Source organism: Saccopteryx bilineata, chromosome 5 (assembly GCF_036850765.1).
Source record: "Saccopteryx bilineata isolate mSacBil1 chromosome 5, mSacBil1_pri_phased_curated, whole genome shotgun sequence".
Classification (NCBI taxonomy): domain Eukaryota; kingdom Metazoa; phylum Chordata; class Mammalia; order Chiroptera; family Emballonuridae; genus Saccopteryx; species Saccopteryx bilineata.
Genome location: NC_089494.1, coordinates 263005460 through 263023908, shown reverse-complemented (window position 1 = coordinate 263023908; position 18449 = coordinate 263005460). Strand labels below are relative to the sequence as shown.

The 18449-nt window shown below is 62.8% G+C and overlaps 1 protein-coding gene across 2 annotated transcripts in view; it reads right to left on the bottom strand.

The window, feature by feature from the left end:
• Positions 1–18449, bottom strand: part of SORCS2 (sortilin related VPS10 domain containing receptor 2) — a 368252-nt gene that overhangs the window by 54449 nt on the left and 295354 nt on the right. For both annotated transcript variants that reach the window (XM_066233323.1, XM_066233322.1), the window contains exons 4-6: positions 15409–15573; positions 7389–7462; positions 2431–2495 (exon numbers count right to left, since the gene is read on the bottom strand). In XM_066233323.1, coding sequence (XP_066089420.1) covers positions 2431–2495; positions 7389–7462; positions 15409–15573 — 304 coding nt within the window. The remainder of the gene's footprint in view (positions 1–2430; positions 2496–7388; positions 7463–15408; positions 15574–18449) is intronic.

Genomic DNA, 18449 nt, shown 5'->3' with positions numbered 1-18449 from the left:
CCAGCAGGTAAGGGCTGTGACATGAACACAGGACAGAGCCCAGCAGGTAAGGGCTGCGACATGAACACAGGACAGAGCCCAGCGGGTAAGGGCTGTGACATGAACACAGGACAGAGCCCAGCGGGTAAGGGCTGTGACATGAACACAGGACAGAGCCCAGCGGGTAAGGGCTGTGACATGAACACAGGACAGAGCCCAGCGGGTAAGGGCTGTGACATGAACACAGGACAGAGCCCAGCAAGTAAGGGCTGTGACATGAACACAGGACATTACCCACGTCTGCCCGCTGCCCCGGGCCACCCTTCACTCCGGCCTTAGTGACGGGCACGGGCCACGCCTGCACACCCACAGACATCGGGATCTGTCTGTCTGGAGAGGGACCTCATGCTAACCCAAAGGGACGGTGGGCGGGAGACCCCCACAATCCCCCCATCCCACCAGCTTGCCCTGGGCACGTGTGGTCACCCACAGAAGGAACGGCACAGGGCCACGGTGGGGGCCCACAGCGTCCACTGCAGCATGGACCCCACCCACCTCCCGGAGTCTCTCCTGCCGGAACAGAGCGGGACTTGAGTGTCCCTTTTCCCCTAACTTCCGACAGAGGCTTGCTCCCCGTCACGTGTTCACAGCTGAGCACACTGAACGTGCAGGCTGCTGGTTTTCCTTCCCGCCCTGTTCTCCAGGGTGGCAGCCCCCTCAAAGCGGAATGGAGGCTTTGGAGCCTACATGCCTGGGAAGCTCTTCTTTTCAGCCTGTGGGACGGGGTGGGATTCAGCCACAGGGACCACAGTGGGGTCCGGCATGGGTGCCTGGCACCGCCAGTGCCTTTAGGGGCACATCCTGCTCGCGGTCCTGGGCGGCCAGGCACAGGAAGAGTGCTGAGGGGCCCGGGCTCAGGGCCAGGGGAACCCACACCTTCATGCACCAGCAGGGCAACCTCAGTCTCAGCTCCTCCACTGTAAAAGGGTCTGAGTACCCGCCTCGGGGGAGTAGTCGGGGGTCCCGTGACACAGCGGCACATCAGGCACATGGTCAGCCACACCCATGCCACAACCACTGCCTCCTGCACCGCGCCCACTTCCCCTCTAAATGGCCAGGTCACTCCCTGTGGCCAAGAACGACCGTCCCGCCGAGGGCTCGCCTGGCTGGATGTGCAGGGGGGACCAGCCTGGGTCGGGCTCAAAGGTGGCAGGACTCACTCACTCATTCCTTCATGCGGTCCCTCACCCACCTCAGGCCCTCTGCGTCCCAGGCCAGGTGCCCACGGGGCCGGCAGAGACCCCTCCCATGGTGCCGAGGGGTTGTACGGTGGGGATGAGCCCTGAGTTACGGCACTCGCCCACTTCTGTGCCGGAAACAGCCACTGCGGCCGTTCTCCAGGTGCTGGCGTGGAGTTCCTGCCCCCGGTGCTGGGAAGGGGCGTGGGCACCGGGCTCTCACGGACCCACCCCCGCTGCTGCTCCGGGGCTCAGCAGATGGACCGACAGCCCCGGGTCCAGGAGAGGCTGAGGGTCGGGCCCAGCAGATGGACCGACAGCCCCGGGTCCAGGAGAGGCTGAGGGTCGGGCCCAGCAGATGGACCGACAGCCCCGGGTCCAGGAGAGGCTGAGGGTCAGGCCCAGCAGATGGACCGACAGCCCCGGGTCCAGGAGAGGCTGAGGGTCGGGCCCAGCAGCAGCTTCCTTCCCCCGAGTACTCACGCCTGACGTTCCAGGGCTGAGCACGACACGGGTACGGGCCCACTTCACAGGCAGGGGGACTGAGGTGCGGGACGGGGAGCTCGCATGCCCAGGCTCGCGCGGCCAGCAGTGGGCAGGCTGAGAGCTGACACGGGGCCTCTGTCCCGGCCAGGACTCTGGCTGCCTGGCTCTGAGTCTACCCGCCCCCCCCCCGAGCTCGTCCTATCCAGGGAGCCGCTGCTCACACAGGGCAGCGCCCGCTGTTAAGTGTGAACCCACCCAGGTCTCCACTGGAAGAGAAACGACAGGAGGAGGCTTGGTGCCCCCGGTGTCTGCAGGGGAATATCGTCAGAGCAGGGACAGGTGCCTGGGTGGTGCACACAAGTCCACACAAGTCCCCACCTTGCACCGCGGCCGACTGTGTCTGCTGTCCCTCGCCAGGCAGGGGGCAGGGCTTTCTTGTCCACCTCTGAGCCCCCAGCAGGGCATGAAGCCCCTTGCCTCACTGACAGGGGAAGTCACCGGAGCCCCCCTACCCTCGGCACTCAGCAAGCTCTGGGGACAGGGACAGGAGGAGCGGACACAGTGCTCAGGAACCAGTACAGACTGCCCTCTTTAGACTCCCATCCAGCGGGGAAACAAGCCTGTCAGAAACGATGCCACCTCGTGCCACAGTGACGCTGGCTGTGCAGGGCCAGCTGTCGAGGACACTTAAGGACAGCCGGCTGTGTGCACCTCCTCCCCGGCTTACCTCCTCCAAGGTCCTGGGTTTCCATGTGGATCATGTCAAGATTGGTGTCCACTCCAGATACAGCCCTGGGAAAGAACGGGCTCAGGTTGGCATCGTGAAAGGGGTCCCCGAGCCCATCGTGGCACCGGCATCAATGTCCTGCGCCCCTGCGGCCACTGGGCCTCCCGGGTCTCAGGCCACTCTCACTCTGTGGGTCAGAGGCCGCAGTCCTCTCTAAGGCCCTACTGCTCCTGGGAGGTAGCCAGGGTCTCCACCTGGCAGGGCCCGGGGTTTGCTCAGCGATCTTCTATCTCTAATCCCCTTTCTGGGAGACGGTCTTTTTTTTACAGAGAGTCAGAGAGAGGGATAGACAGGGACAGACAGACAGGATCAGAGAGAGATGAGAAGCATCAATCATCAGTTTTTCATTGCGACACCTTAGCTGTTCATTGATTGCTTTCTCATATGTGCTTTGACCGCGGGCCTTCAGCAGACCGAGAGACCCCTTGCTCGAGCCAGCAACCTTGGGTCCGAGCTGGTGAGCTTTGCTCAAACCAGATGAGCCGGCCCTCAAGCTGGCAACCTCGGGGTCTTGAACCTGGGTCCTCTGCGTCCCAGTCCGACGCTCTATCCACTGAGTCACCACCGCCTTGTCAGGCTCTGGGAGATGTTCTTTTTTACAAACGACTTCCTGTGTTGTGTATGTTTTGTCTTTTTTTTTTTTTTTTTTAATGATCAAATGTTCTTAGGAGGCAGGGGCAGGCCTGGCCTGGAAACAGCTCCCTGATTTTGCACAGTAAGAAACGGAGGCTCAGAGGAGCAAAATGACTGCCCCAAGGTCCACCGCCGTGAGCAGCAGAGCCAGACTTCCCAGGGGACCCTGCCCCAAGGTCCACCGCCGTGAGCAGCAGAGCCAGACTTCCCAGGGGACCCTGCCCCAAGGTCCACCACTGCCTTCCCACGGGGACCCTGACCCCACGGCTCCCGGCCTCCCACCCATCACAGCGCGCCCCCGGAAGGCACTGCTCTTGGCTGCTGGCCCCCCTGTGACCATGCTGGTCAAGGGGTGCAGGCACGCTTGGAACCGTGGGCACTGTGGCTGCCGACGGCGCCTTGTAGGGCCGCCGCTCCACCGTGTCGTCCAGGGGGCCAGTGACAAACCAACTGCGTCAGCGCTGACCCCAGCACCAGCCAGCACAGGGCCTGGCACCCCCTGAGAGGGGAGTACAGTCTTTAGCTGGAGGGAATCCCAGCGAAGACCTGGTCCGGACTTCCCAGGTTCCGCCGGGTCGGGTGTCAACCAGTCTGTCTCCTGCTGTTGTCTCTATGATGTCGGCTCCCTTTACAACCTCTACCGACCCCGCCTTCTCCTGAGCGCGGACGAGGGCGTCTGGTGAGCTCAGAGCTTTCACTGCAGTAGCATTCAAGCCAATGGGACCAATCCCTCCCAGGGGGGACACTGACCCGTGCAGAGCACTGACTCTGCCCCAGAGCACACTGAGGGTCAGGACGCAGAGGTCACTTCTTGCAGCCGCTCGGGCCCCAAAGTGGCACGCTGTCTCTCATGTCCCGAGAGCACGCCCACTGCCCGCGGCCCCCTCCACCGTGGACACCGGGCAGAGTGGGCGCCCTTCACTCTTCAACCTGCCTCCTAAGGGGCCACCTCCTCCAGGGACCCGGTGGCCCCAGCAGACGGGGAAATCCTGTTAAGTGGGCCGGAGGGCCACGGGCCAGCAGAGGGAACAGGTTGGGAGCCCTGACGTGTGCACGGTGGGCCCCGTGGGCTCCAGCGCCAGTCACTCGGACCCCCCGGTTGACAGTCTCTGTTGTGAGCTGAAGTGTTGATTTGGGCTTTTGTGAATAGACCATTTGTGAGCTCCCTGGAAGGGAATCCCCTGCCTGTGGTTCTCTCTCTTTTTCTGAACAAAGAGGGTCCTTGTTCCTTTTGCCAGGAGCCCTGACAGTCCTCGGCTGGGCAGATGGAATTCTGGTCTGACAATCCGTCAGCCGGAACGGCTGGTGATGGCCAAGCCTGGTCACTCACTCCTTCCTTCGCCCACTCACTCACTCATGGACTCACTCATTCTCTCTGTCCCCCACCCAGCCCCTCAGGCTCCGCTCCCCCATCAGCTATTTCCCAGCATGTCCTCACAGGGCCCTGGGCCAGGCGGGGAGGCACCACGGGGCCTGAGGCACAGCCCCGCCCCAGAGACCCTCGCTCCTGGGCTGGGAAGACGGACTCTGCATTTACAGCAGCCCAGACAGAGCCTGGCTCCCCGCAGGACACGACGCGTGTCATCGCTGGCTCCTGCACCTTCCTGCCTCTAGGTCCCCAAAGATGGCCCCTGGGGAAGGTCCCGGGCCTGGCTCCGGATACTGCTTAGAAACAGCAGTCACGTGAGGTGACCCACAGACAAGCAGACCCCTGGAGTCAAGTGCTTTGGGAGCTGAAAGAATTGATTTTTTGATTCCACCGGATGCTAAGAGCAGCCCTGATGCAAACGGTTCTGCTAACGCACAAAAGGCAGACAGCCCAGCCTGGAGCAGGCAGCCTCCCTCTTGCCCCCTCCCTCTGTCCGTCCACGGCAGCGGCCCTGCCGTGTAGCCCCGCCGGGCAGCTCCGCTGAAGGGGAGGAGGAAGGCTGAGGGAGGGGTCCCAGGTGAGGTCAAGCCGAGTGCAGCAGCGGACACAGATGAGGGAGGGGTCCCAGGTGAGGTCAAGCCGAGTGCAGCAGCGGACACAGATGAGGGAGGGGTCCCAGGTGAGGTCAAGCCGAGTGCAGCAGCGGACACGGAGGCACCTGAGTTAGTGCTGGCGGCCAGATGCCCAGCAGTGACCGGCAGCATGGCACCAGCCACTGGCCACAGGCAGAGGCGGCCACGGCTCAGGGCCGCTGCTTCTAGGCAGCGTGACCCAGGACAGCCATCCTGGCCTCTCCGGCCTCAGTTTCCCGCTCTGTAACGAGGGGGGAAGACACCAGGCCGCTGTGTGGGTTCCGCAGACAAGGCCTTTAGACCCTGAGACTGGTGCCTGGTGGATGGTCAGGATTCACAACGTGGCAGCCGTTATTGTGGCTGTGTTTCCGGGGCCACCAGGACACTAATGGGGTCATGGAGAGCCCAGAACAGTGTGTCCCCACATCAGGGCTGCCCTCCTGCGAGGCCCCACACGGCCACTCTGAGGAGCTCAGTTGTTGAGTGTCTCAGGACAGTCCTGAGCCCGGTGTCAGCGAGGACATGGGTGGGTCTTCGGCGGTTCCTGCTGCCAGCTTGAGAACAAAGAGCGCCTTGAAAATGCTGTCACAACAGCAATCTTCACCGCTGCCAACGGGCCCATCACCGCCGTCACCTCATTCTGGGAGCGACAGGCCCAGTAGCCGAGTGTCCTGTGTGATTATCTCACACGTAACAACCCGGAACAATGTGAGAAATAACATAATTGGCCGATCAGTCACGTGCTTGAACCGATGCCAATTTACCTTTCGGCGTCTGTGGGCGGGGTTCTCTCTCTGGCCAGAGCGGTCTCCTGCGAGCCCGGACTGTGCAGGGCTGGACCTGGACCCCCCCGAGACGGAGCCGGAAGCTCCACCATTGCCCCAGGACACCCCCATTCAGGAACCTCCCTCCCCGCCCCCTCCAGCCTCCCGCCTCCCGCCTTGGGGCAGCGGCGGACATCAGTGACAAGGCCAGTGATTGATGGCATGGCTCCGGTTCCAAGGAGGGAACTGGCCCTCCGATGGGCGGCCATGTGGAGAGAAGGCCACCACTTGTGCCCCCAGCGAGAGGACCGCACACTGGGGGCCCATCTTCAGAGGACAAAGGCTCCCTTCAGCCTGTGGCCATGACTCGGGGAACTAGCTCCTTGCCACGATTAGCAGGGACACGCATGTGGAGCCGTGTGTGTGCGTGTGTGTGCATAAGGAAGAATAGCTTGGGAGAAAGAACGTGGGCATCCCCACAGGCGGCCACACAGCAGGGTGGATGGCGCAGCTGGCGGGGGAGTGTGGGCCCTGAGCCGGCCGCTGCCCGCATCCTGCTGCCCTGACCCCGGCCAGTACTTGTCCTCTATGCGCCTCACGCCTCCACCCGACAAGCGATTCCTGAGCCCGGGACTCCCCCAGCCGGTGCCCTGAGGCTAGGACGTGGCTCCAAAAGCTCGCAGAGGGGCCCCCACGGGAACACACGCAAGGAACCAGCCCTGCCGCTGAAACGGACTGGGCCACGGGCACGTGTGGCCCTGAGGACACGTGTGGCCCGGGGGAAACGGACTGGGCCAAGGACACGTGTGGCCCTGAGGACACGTGTGGCCCGGGGGAAACGGGCTGGGCCAAGGACACGTGTGGCCCTGAGGACACGTGTGGCCCGGGGGAAACGGGCTGGGCCAAGGACACGTGTGGCCCTGAGGACACGTGTGGCCCGGGGGAAACGGACTGGGCCAAGGACACATGTGGCCCTGAGGACACGTGTGGCCCGGGGGAAACGGGCTGGGCCAAGGACACGTGTGGCCCTGAGGACACGTGTGGCCCGGGGGAAACGGGCTGGGCCAAGGACACGTGTGGCCCTGAGGACATGTGCGGCTCAGGGGAAACGAACTGGGCCGAGGACACGTGTGGCTCGGTGGAAACGGACTGGGCCGAGGACACGTGTGGCCCTGAGGACACGTGTGGCTCGGGGGAAACGGACTGGGCCGAGGACACGTGTGGCTCGGTGGAAACGGACTGGGCCGAGGACACGTGTGGCCCTGAGGACACATGTGGCTCGGGGGAAACAGACTGGGCCGAGGACACGTGTGGCCCCGAGAGCGTGTGGCCCGGGGGTGGCTGGCCCCCAGGTCTTCACCATTTCTGCATCACTCAGCGGAGCAGAAGGAAGGCCCCCTGAGGGGAGAGGGTGCAGCACTGGGGACAGTGGGGGCAGGCGGGGTCCTGAGCTGGGGGCCGCGGGGCTGATGGTCCCCCTCAGGGTGCGTGCGCTCTCACCAGAACACGTGCTCTTTGGTCACCCGCTCCTGCAGCAGCGTCCACTTCCTCCCCATGTCGAATGACAGATAGACCTTTAGGGCAGAGAGAACAGAAACATGCTGGGTTGTGATGTCAGGAATAAACCTCCTGCGACAGGCTGACCTCCCCCCGCCCACGAGGATCACTGGTCTTTGTCCAGCCCTGACTGAGGACCTGCTGGGAGCTGGCCCTGTGCTCACCGGGGGTACGGACCAACCCCCAGGAGGCTGACGGTCTGGTGTGGCCCTGCATAAAGAGCTACTCCGGACCACAAGCCAGCTGGGAGGAGCCAAGAGATAGGGTTATGCAGGGAGAAGTCCCGGCCACATCCCACCTCTATTTCTAGGTTCTCTGCAAAAACCCAATCTGCTCACAGGCAGAGAGCCCGCCTGGTGCACCCCTCTGTCACCAAGCCTGGCCCAGGCCCGTTGCCACTGGACACACTGAATAAATGAACACATCGGTCCCCAGGGCAGGGACCGCCAAATTTTCTGTCGAGCGCCAGAGGGTCAATGTTTCCACTCTTCGGGCCACGTGGTCTCTCTGCAGTGATGTCTCCTCCCTGCCTCTGGGGCAGGAAGCTGCAGGGGACAGGACAGGCCTGTGCCAATACAACGTCACTCACAAAGCAAGTGGCAGGCCACTGTCCACCAGCCGACACCTGCCCCAGGGTAAAGGGGCTTTGCAGAAAGTTTATGACGAACGTGAGCGTCAGGAGGGCCAGAAGCTCGTCGCCTCATTAAGCTGGTGAAGTTGTGCCCGGCACGTACGTCGTAGTTGGTGCTCAGTAAACATCGACCGTTGTACTGAATTTGCGTTAGGGCTTCAACGGGACAGGCTGGCAGCAGCCACGGGCTTTCACGGAGCCAGGCACTGAGCTGAGAGCTTGTCACACACACACAAACACACACACATGCGCGCGCGCGCCAGAACTTAAGCTCAGAGAAGTTAAGTAAGTTGCTCAAAGTCCCACAGCGCTCACTGAACTGCAGCCACTCCCATCTCATAGGCCTGAGCGTCATGGACCACTGCCTGAGGTGTGAAGGATGACCGGTCCCCTCTAGTCCTTTTTCTCCAGGTCATCTGAGTGACCAGGCTGGGGCCAGTTCCACCTCCTACCTCTATTTACCCATCTGCAAACGGGGAGAGTGCTGCCTGTATCCCCGGGCAGCAAGCGAGTTAAAAAGAAGTACTGCCACCCTCCATTCCCGGGAGGCAGGCAGGTGATAAAACCTCCACGTTCATGGGTGGCATCATCGCCGCCATCATGGGCGAGCCACGTGCATTTATGACGCCAGCCCAGGAACTTTACGAAGCCTTTCCAATCTGTGCCCACGGGAGGCGATTCTATACCTTGCACCGTCAGTTGCTGCAGAAATACAATGTCTCTGCTTAATAAAAGACAAACACCAGGAAATGAGCAAGGACAAGCCCACCAGGGGCGCCCGGTGACTGCAGCATAAACCCACCAGGGACGTCCGGGGACTGCAGCGCAAACCCACAGGGGACGTCCTGTGGAAGGGCTGATAGGCTCTCGACCACTCGCTCTAAGAGGGGAATGAGGTCTGTGCACCAGAACACATGCTACTCTGTCAGAAAGGTACAGGGATCAGAAGTCTCAGCAGGGAGACGTGAAGGTACAGGAGGGGCGAGTTCAGGGGAAGGTGGAGTCACAGAAGTGTGCGCCCCGAGGTCCTGCACTTCTGCCCGAGTTTCTGCAAGGCCGCCTGAGTTTCCTGTGCGTGTTGGGCGTGGCGGTTAGTGCCCAACACCCCTCCTTCCCCCCCTGCTGTAGGGGCCTGCTGTATCACGGAGGCTGTAGAGCTGAGCTCCGACCAGGCTCAGACTCCCTTGCAGCTAGGTTCCGGGTCAGACGGATGCACTGGCGTGGGCTCTGGAAGGTGAACCTGACATGGAGGCACTTTCCTGTCGTGTGGAACCGTTTCTGCTGGCCAGCGAGGGGAGGGGGAAGGGGCGGCGGTGGTGGACGCAGCAGCTGCGCTCTGCACGTGGAACCGTTTCTGCTGGCCAGCGAGGGGAGGGGGAAGGGGCTGCGGTGGTGGACGCAGCAGCTGCGCTCTGCACGTGGAACCGTTTCTGCTGGCCAGCGAGGGGAGGGGGAAGGGGCGGTGGTGGTGGACGCAGCAGCTGCGCTCTGCACGTGGAACCGTTTCTGCTGGCCAGCGAGGGGAGGGGGAAGGGGCTGCGGTGGTGGACGCAGCAGCTGCGCTCTGCACGTGGAACCGTTTCTGCTGGCCAGCGAGGGGAGGGGGAAGGGGCGGCGGTGGTGGACGCAGCAGCTGCGCTCTGCACGTGGAACCGTTTCTGCTGGCCAGCGAGGGGAGGGGGAAGGGGCGGCGGTGGTGGACGCAGCAGCTGAGCTCTGCACGAGGAACCGTTTCTGCTGGCCAGCGAGGGGAGGGGGAAGGGGCGGTGGTGGTGGACGCAGCAGCTGCGCTCTGCACGTGGAACCGTTTCTGCTGGCCAACGAGGGGAGGGGGAAGGGGCTGCGGTGGTGGACGCAGCAGCTGCGCTCTGCACCCCAGCAGCCCACCCCGGGTCTGTGGATGTTGCCAGGCAGCCTGGGCGGCAGCAGGGGTGATTTCAGAGGCCCGGGTCTCAACCTCAGCTCTGTGTTTTCAACCTTGATGAGTGAGTGAGGCTCCTGGTCCCCCACTGTCCTGCCTGTGCCAGGCACAGGCAGAAGGTCCCCAGGTGGGACATCTCCACAGGCTTCTGGGGGGATCCTTGGGCGTCTGGCCTGAAGCCCCCTCCGCCAGCCCTCCCAACATTTTCGAGAGTACCCCATCCCCCAGGCTAAATACTCTTCTGCTTAAAACATCCCGAGTGCTGTCCGCCCCTCCCCTGGGCCCCGTCAGACACAGGCGGTCGGAGCAAAGAGGCGCAAGGCCCTCACTGCTCACAGAACCGTGCTCTGGTTCCAGGAAAGCCCGGTTCCTCCCTGGCTGTGAAGTCCAGTCTGCACCTCCTCCATGGGGACCCCAGCCTGTCACCCCCCCTCACGGCCGCCCGCCCCCCTGCCTCCTCCACGGGGACCCCAGCCTGTCCCCCCCCCTCACGGCCGCCCGCCCCCCTGCCTCCTCCACGGGGACCCCAGCCTGTCCCCCCCCCCTCACGGCCGCCCGCCCCCCTGCCTCCTCCACGGGGACCCCAGCCTGTCCCCCCCCCACGGCCGCCCGCCCCCCTGCCTCCTCCATGGGGACCCCAGCCTGTCCCCCCCCCTCACGGCCGCCCGCCCCCCTGCCTTCTCTTCGGCGTGGAGAGACGCAGACGCCGTCGTCCTGAGGCTGGAGGACGTGGGTGGTCCTGTTTCTCTCTCTTCCTGTGCAGCCCTCTGTGTCGTTCTGCAGCTGTACTACAAAGCGAAAGGCCACCCCGACCCGTTCTCTCTGCTCCCTGCTTAACTCCCTCCTCCAGGAAGGCTTCCCTGATTGGCCACCCTGACCCGTTCTCTCAGCTCCCTGCTTAACTCCCTCCTCCAGGAAGGCTTCCCTGATTGGCCACCCTGACCCGTTCTCTCAGCTCCCTGCTTAAGCTCCCTCCTCCAGGAAGGCTTCCCTGATTGGCCACCCCAAGGTTGTCTTTTATTCCCCTGCTAAGTTTCTGGAAGGCAGGCCCCAGGCTCAGATTAAGTTTTCAGTGCTGGGGGCAGAGGAGGCTGTTGCTGGGGAGCAGGAGAGAATGGTAACAGTGGCCTCGCAACGTGTTTGAGGTAAGTACAGTACTCTGGGCTCTGACGTGGGGATGCTGGGAAATGGGGGCACGTCGGTTTCCTGCCGGGGTCCCCAAAGAGCTGGTCAGCAGGCGTGGGGAGGGGACTGCCCAGCTCTCCCTTCCTTTTGACCCCGGGAGCCTAATGGGGTTGGCGGAGCCTCGAAAGGAAAGTCCCACTGCCCGAGGCTCTCCCGCAGGAGGGCTGCCCCGGTGCCCAACATGACGAGGACACGGCGAAGGAGGGACCCGAAAGCCAGGGACAGGGCAGACGGAGAGGGGGCTGGGTGTCTGTCTGCTGCAGGAAGGGCCAGGCATCGGGAGGGAGAGGAAAAAGGAAAACAGAGGCACCTGCTTCTGTGTAAACCTGCCAGGTCCTGTGTGCGGAAGGTTCACGCCCCCACCCTGCTGACGCGCGGGCTGGCCTGTGGCTTGCTGCGGCCGACGGTGTGAGGGGTTGTGGCATATTCCAGGTCATGGCAGCATGCCCGGGGAACCTCTGCCTTCCATCATGAGAGTGGCGTGTCCCCAGGTCACCACTGGCTCCACCTAGAGAGACGTGTGGACACCGGAACCCTGCCCGGAGCCAGGAGCCGTTTCTCGGCAATGCTGGCGAATTCCGGCGGAACCCCAGCCAGTCCCCCGGCCCGAGAACAGGAAACGAGGCTTGCCGCTGCGAGCCACCGGGGCGGGGGCTGTGTGTCGCTCCGCAGGGCAGCAGCAGACGCCTGCCTGATGCACCAGGTCTGCTGGGGGCCACAACTCTGCCCTGCCTCCAGGGAGTCAGGGGGGCTTCGGAAACCATGAAGCCCTAAAAATCCCCACAGCCCTATTATTGTTATCAATTTCCTCAAATTCCCCATCCCTTTTACAACCATAACGAGGCCTTTATTTTCTTTTTTCTCTCCTTATAGCCACAGAGAAGAACCAAGAAAAAGAACCGAGATTTCAGCTCTATTAATTTTTCAGGGCACCATAAATTAAAGAGCAATTGCAACACAGTGTCTGCAGGAAAACCAGTCTCCGTGACTGTGCTCTGGTCTAATTACAAGGGAGGACCAGCAGCACTGTTCACGCCCAGAAGCACACTCCGTCCCGATGGAAGGTGCTGGGAGCAGAGAGGCGGCCTGTGAGGCCAGGGAAACCTGCGGGCACCAGTCGGCGAGGACTCGAGCTGGGCAAGGAGCCCAGGCCCTGCAGAGAGCCCCGGCTCACACCACCCCAGGGGTCTCCGTTCGGAGATCCCTTACCTGTGTGATCACTTTTCATTGAAATTCATCATCCATGCATTTATTCATTTATTCATTTGACAGCCATTTCTACCATCCAGCTACTCAACCATCCATCCATCCATCCATTCATCCATCATCCATCCACCCACTCACCATCCATCCATCCACCCATCTACCATCCATCTACCATATATCCAATCATCTAGCATCCATCCATTCACCATCCATCCATCCATCCACCACCCACCCACTCTTCCATTCATCCACCCATCTGTCCTCAATCCATCCACCCAACAAATATTTTTATCCAGGAACTTGAAATCAAAAGGTGGAACAAAACCAGGCACAGCCTGTGCCCGAGGAGCTCGCCCCGAGTGCGTGTGGAGGTGCAGGCAATAATCAAATAACAACACGAACCCAGGATTGCACGTTGCGATCGTCCGGGAAAGAGGCGCTCTGGAATCTGTTAGCATGCAGAGGAGGGGCCCCCACGGGCCTGGGGGTTGCACAGGAAGGCTCCTGAAGTGCATGCCCTGCCCTGCCCACCCCCCTCTGCCCTGGAGCCCCCCATGTAGACGGACGGCACCCACAGGCTCTCTCCCTCTGACTTCTGGTTGGGGTCGGCCCTTGGGAGGTGCCAGGAGAGACGGGAGGGCAGAGGCGGGAGAGGCAGGGTGGGCTGCCTGCTGTTCTACAGTTTGGCAGGTGCTGAGTCACTCTGTTCAGGGCCAGGACTCCCCTGGGCCTTTCCTGAGACTGGGGCCCTCGCCTCCCCTTGAGGGCAGGATGGCAGACTGAAAACGGCCCCCCATAAGACAGCTCCATCCTAACCCCTAGAACCTGTGGATGGGACCTCGTAGGTCATTCAATGAAGATCTTTAGATAGGCCCTGGCCGGTTGGCTCAGCGGTAGAGCGTCGGCCTGGTGTGCGGGGGACCCGGGTTCGATTCCCGGCCAGGGCACATAGGAGAGGCGCCCATTTGCTTCTCCACCCCCACCCCCTCCTTCCTCTCTGTCTCTCTCTTCCCCTCCCGCAGCCAAGGCTCCATTGGAGCAAAGATGGCCCGGGTGCTGGGGATGGCTCCTTGGCCTCTGCCCCAGGCGCTAGAGTGGCTCTGGTCGCGGCAGAGCATCGCCCCTGGTGGGCGAGCCGGGTGGATCCCGGTAGGGCGCATGCGGGAGTCTGTCTGACTGTCTCTCCCCATTTCCAGCTTCAGAAAAATACAAAAAAAAAAAAAAAATTAAAAAAAAAAAGAAAAAGATCTTTAGATGAGAAGGCTGTCCGGGTTGGGGTGGGGCGGAGGGAGATTGCACACAGACACACACGCACACACACGGACGCACACGCGACGCGGAGGGCGGGGCGGACCGAGCTGTGCAGCAGCGCTGGCGTGACCCCCCAGCCACAGGTGCCAGAAGCCAGAAGAGGCATGGGAGGGTCCTCCCTGGAGCCCCCAGAGGGAGCGGGGCCCTGCCAACCACTTGAGGTTGTCCCACTGACACTGAATTTAAACTTCTGGTCTCCAAAACTGTGAGAAAATAAATTTGTCAAAAGCCACTAAAGACCAGGGCTCCAGGGACACCTACTAGCGGGCCAACCACTCTACCAGCACCCTAACCCTAACCCCCGGCCCCCTTCCTCAACCCCCAGGATGGGGGTGGCACTTCTCCTACCCCCACACCCCCACACCGGCCCGGGAAAGAGCTCTCCACTGCCAGGGTCTGCTCGGTCACCCGCGAAGCTGCCTGTGGGCTACTGGACACAGCCCCAGGGGAGCGGGTGCTGATTTGGGGTCTGAGGACGACCCCCGCTTGTCGGTGTGAGGTGGAAGAGGCCCAGGCTGAAGGCGAGGCCCGGCGTGCTGGCTGAGAGAGCGCCAGGGATGTTCCGCATGTGGGAGGGCGTGCAGAGGGGACGCGGGTGGGACAGCCCTGACAGTCAGCTCTATGTGTAGATGCCCCCCGCTAGTGCCAAGGGCCCCGCTCCCGGACCCTGCTGGGTCCTCACACGCCGCAGCACAGCGGGCGCCCCGACGGCCGCACCTGGGCCGCAGAGGTGATGGCGGGGTCCAGTGCCCCAGCCCCGGGCCCCCCCCCAGCCCGCAGAGGTGATGGCGGGGTCCAGTGCCCCAGCCCCGGGCCCCCCCCAGCCCGCAGAGGTGATGGCGGGGTCCAGTGCCCCAGCCCCGGGCCCCCCCACCCCGGCCCGCAGAGGTGATGGCGGGGTCCAGTGCCCCAGCCCCGGGCCCCCCCCAGCCCGCAGAGGTGATGGGGTCCAGTGCCCCAGCCCCAGCCCCCCCCCCCCGGGCCTCAGAGGTGATGGCGGGGTCCAGTGCCCCAGCACCGGGGCCCCCCCCAGGCCGCAGAGGTGATGGCGGGGTCCAGTGCCCCAGCCCCAGCCCCCCCGGGCCGCAGAGGTGATGGCAGGGTCCAGTGCCCCAGCCCCAGCCCCCCCAGGCCACAGAGGTGATGGCGGGGTCCAGTGCCCCAGCCCCAGCCCCCCCGGGCCGCAGAGGTGATGGCAGGGTCCAGTGCCCCAGCCCCAGCCCCCCCAGGCCACAGAGGTGATGGCGGGGTCCAGTGCCCCAGCCCCAGCCCCCCCAGGCCACAGAGGTGATGGCGGGGTCCAGTGCCCCAGCCCCAGCCCCCCCAGGCCACAGAGGTGATGGCGGGGTCCAGTGCCCCAGCCCCAGCCCCCCCCGGGCCGCAGAGGTGATGGCGGAGTCCAGTGCCCCAGCCCCAGCCCCCCCCCTGGGCTGCAGAGGTGATGGCGGGGTCCAGTGCCCCAGCCCCAGGCCCCCTCCCCGGGCCGCAGAGGTGATGGCGGGGTCCAGTGCCCCAGCCCCGGGCTCCCCCCCCCCCCGGGCCGCAGAGGTGATGGCGGGGTCCAGTGCCCCAGCCCCAGGCCCCGCCCCCGGGCCGCAGAGGTGATGGTGGGGTCCAGTGCCCCAGCCCCGGGCTTCCCCCCCCCCCAGCCCGTAGAGGTGATGGCGGGGTCCAGTGCCCTAGCCCCGGGCTCCCCCCGGCCCGCTCACCTTGCTCTCCCTGCTGTAGGCCAGCAGCGTGTCCTCCTGCTTGGGGTGGTACATCAGCATCTCCAGGGAGAAGGGGATACGCTGCTTCCGGAAGGTGAAGGCCTCGTCCGTGCTGAGGAAGAGGCTCTCCTCCCCGCTGCCGCGTGAGGAGCTCACCAGGATGACCTGCAACACAGAGCCAGACGTGAGGGGCAGGCTCTGGGCCGGCGCGGCTCGAGGTCCACGTCTGCGCGGCCCAGGCAGGCTCACTTACCGCTCCGTGCCTCAGTTTCCCTGCCTGTCGAGCGGGGAGACGGCACGGTACTGGGTGCCGAGGGAGCCTGCGATCAGAGCTCTGCGAGGACATCCTCGTTAGGCCAGGATGACCTCTGCCTGGCAGAGAGGAAAACTGAGGCACGGAGAAGTCAGGCAAACTGCCGAGGCTGCACGTCAGTCAGGACAAGGCCCGGGTTCGGTTCGCACGGTGGCTCGTGGGCCTCCAGCACTTCCGCTGGGCCCGGAGCTGCGGGGCGGGGGGACTAGCCTGGCCCCGGGCGAGCACGCTTCCCTGGGAGGGAGAAGGCGTGGGCCCCCTTCTGTGTGGACGCCCCACTGGAAGGGCCTCCCCAAAGCCAACATTCATTCCCCTGGGGGACCGTTCCTCTCAAAACAGGTGAGCACAGCGAGCACAAACCAGTGAGCTGCAGAAATGCTCCTGCCTTTATGGGAACAAATGAGGATCCAACATGTTCTTTCTTTCCGGGGAAACCTGAAGGAGCTCCCCAGACACCTTCACCGGTCTCCTCGGGCCCAGAGCCCGTCCCTCGCCCCGCCAGCCGCGGCTCTGCAGGAGACCCACGGGACCCTCCGGGGCTGGTCCTGAAAGGTGGGCACAGACGTGCGTGGGGGTGCTGCTCTAGCTGCGCTCACACACAGGACAAACTGGGGGTGGGGGAGAACCGGCCAGGGAGGGGGCAGCGAGTGCACAGTCATGTTTGCAGAGACGTTGGGTGACGCGGGAGCACGCATGCCCGTGACAGAAGCAGGGTTCGAATGACAGGCAGGTGTCAAATTTCTGCACACCCCACATAGACAAAGTGATAAGGAAGTACAGTATCAATGTGTCCGTGACCAGCGTGTACAGGAAGGATCATTTCCCTGGTGGAAAATGCATAAAATAAGAAGAAAAGGATTATTACGCAGCTGTACCCAAGAAGGAAGTCGTGGCTGCCATCTGCAGCAACACGGATGGACCGTGGGGGGGCGGGACGGGATGCAACGTGGAATAACTCAGACAGGCGGAGGGAGACGACGTCTTACGACCTCACTGATCCGCGGACTCTAAACCCCGCTCGCAGACACAGAGAAACAGACCAGCTGGGATTGAAACCTCCAGGTATCAAGTCAAGCCCCGGGGAAACGGGGTGACCACAGTCAATGAAACTGTACTGTGTGTTGGAAAGTTGCTTAAAAAGTAGAGGGAATAGCTCTCACCCCTAGGAGGAAACGCTGGAAGCACGTGCGTGAGGGGGCGGCTGTCAGCTCCGCTCACGGGGAGGAAACGCTGGGAGCACGTGCGTGAGGGGGCGGCTGTCAGCTCCGCTCACGGCCGCGACCCTCTCAGAATGGACACAAATACAGAATCGTCACGCAGCACCCTGAAACCAGGGCCGTGTGGTGTGTTCATTACACCTCGATCCAAGGGGGAAAACGAGAGAATGGAAGGGCACCCTGGGGATGTTCATAATCATTGGTTTTAAGTGGTGGGGTTGGAAGTCATTTTTTAAATGTTAAATAAACTCTTATTTGGAATACATTGAGATGGAAAGAAAGGTTGCAGAGTTCATACACCCCATGACCCCCAGAATTCCTCTTTTAGGTTTTTTTTTTTTCTGAAGTTGGAAACGGGGAGGCAGTCAGACAGAGTCCTGCATGCGCCCGACCGGGATCCACCCGGCACACCCACCAGGGGGTGATGCTCTGGCCATCTGGGGTGTCGCTCTGTTGCAACCAAGCCACTTTAGTGCCTGAGGCAGAGGCCATGGAGCCATCCTCAGTGCCCGGGCCAACTTTGCTCCAGTGGAGCCTCAGCTGCGGGAGGGGAAGAGAGAGACAGAGAGGAAGGAGAGGGGGAGGGGTGGAGAAGCAGATGGGCGCTTCTCCTGTGTGCCCTGGCCGGGAATTGAACCCGGGACTCCTGCACGCCAGGCCGACGCTCTGCCGCTGAGCCAACCGGCCAGGGCTAGCAAGGTTCCTCTCTTAGCTTCACCTTCCATCAGCCTGACATACGTGTCACAACTGAGGAACCCACAGAGAACACATCAGTGTTATCTGAGCTCCACACCTGGGTCCCATGTCACCAGTCCTCCCCCTAATGAGTTTCTCTGCCCAGGGTCCCATGCGGGATCCCACGTGACGTCCGTTCAGTCTTCACATCTCCACAGGCCCCTCCGGGCCGTGACAGTCTCTCGCAGATGTCCCTTGCTGTTCACGACCTTGGCGGCTGGAGGAGCCCTGACCGGGCGTCTTGTCGGCTGTCCCTGTTTGGGTCTGCTTGCCCTCTTTCTCAGGGAGACACTGGGGTTCCAGGGTTTGGGGAGGAAGAGCACAGGGGGGCAGTGCCATCCCTATGGTGGTGTATCGGGGGCGTGCTGTCTATGTGACCTGTCCCTGGGGGTGCTGCCCTCGCGGGCCAGGCTGTGCTGTTCAGGTTTCATGGTGCTGTCCCTCTCTTGGCCCTGGCACACTGTCCCTGCAGGCGGACATCACCAAGCACAGCCTACACCCTCGGGGGTGCAGTGGCTACCTACACTATTGGGAAATCTTCCACACGGAATACTCGCCCCTTCTCCCCACTTGTTGACTAGCTCAATGATTTATTCATACCGCTATGGGCTCATGAATACGTGTTTTTTTGTTTTGTTTTTTTTGTATTTTTCTGAAGCTGGAAACGGGGAGAGACAGACAGACTCCCGCATGCGCCCGACCAGGATCCACCTGGCATGCCCACCAGGGGCCACGCTCTGCCCACCAGGGGACGACGCTCCGCCCCTCCGGGGCGT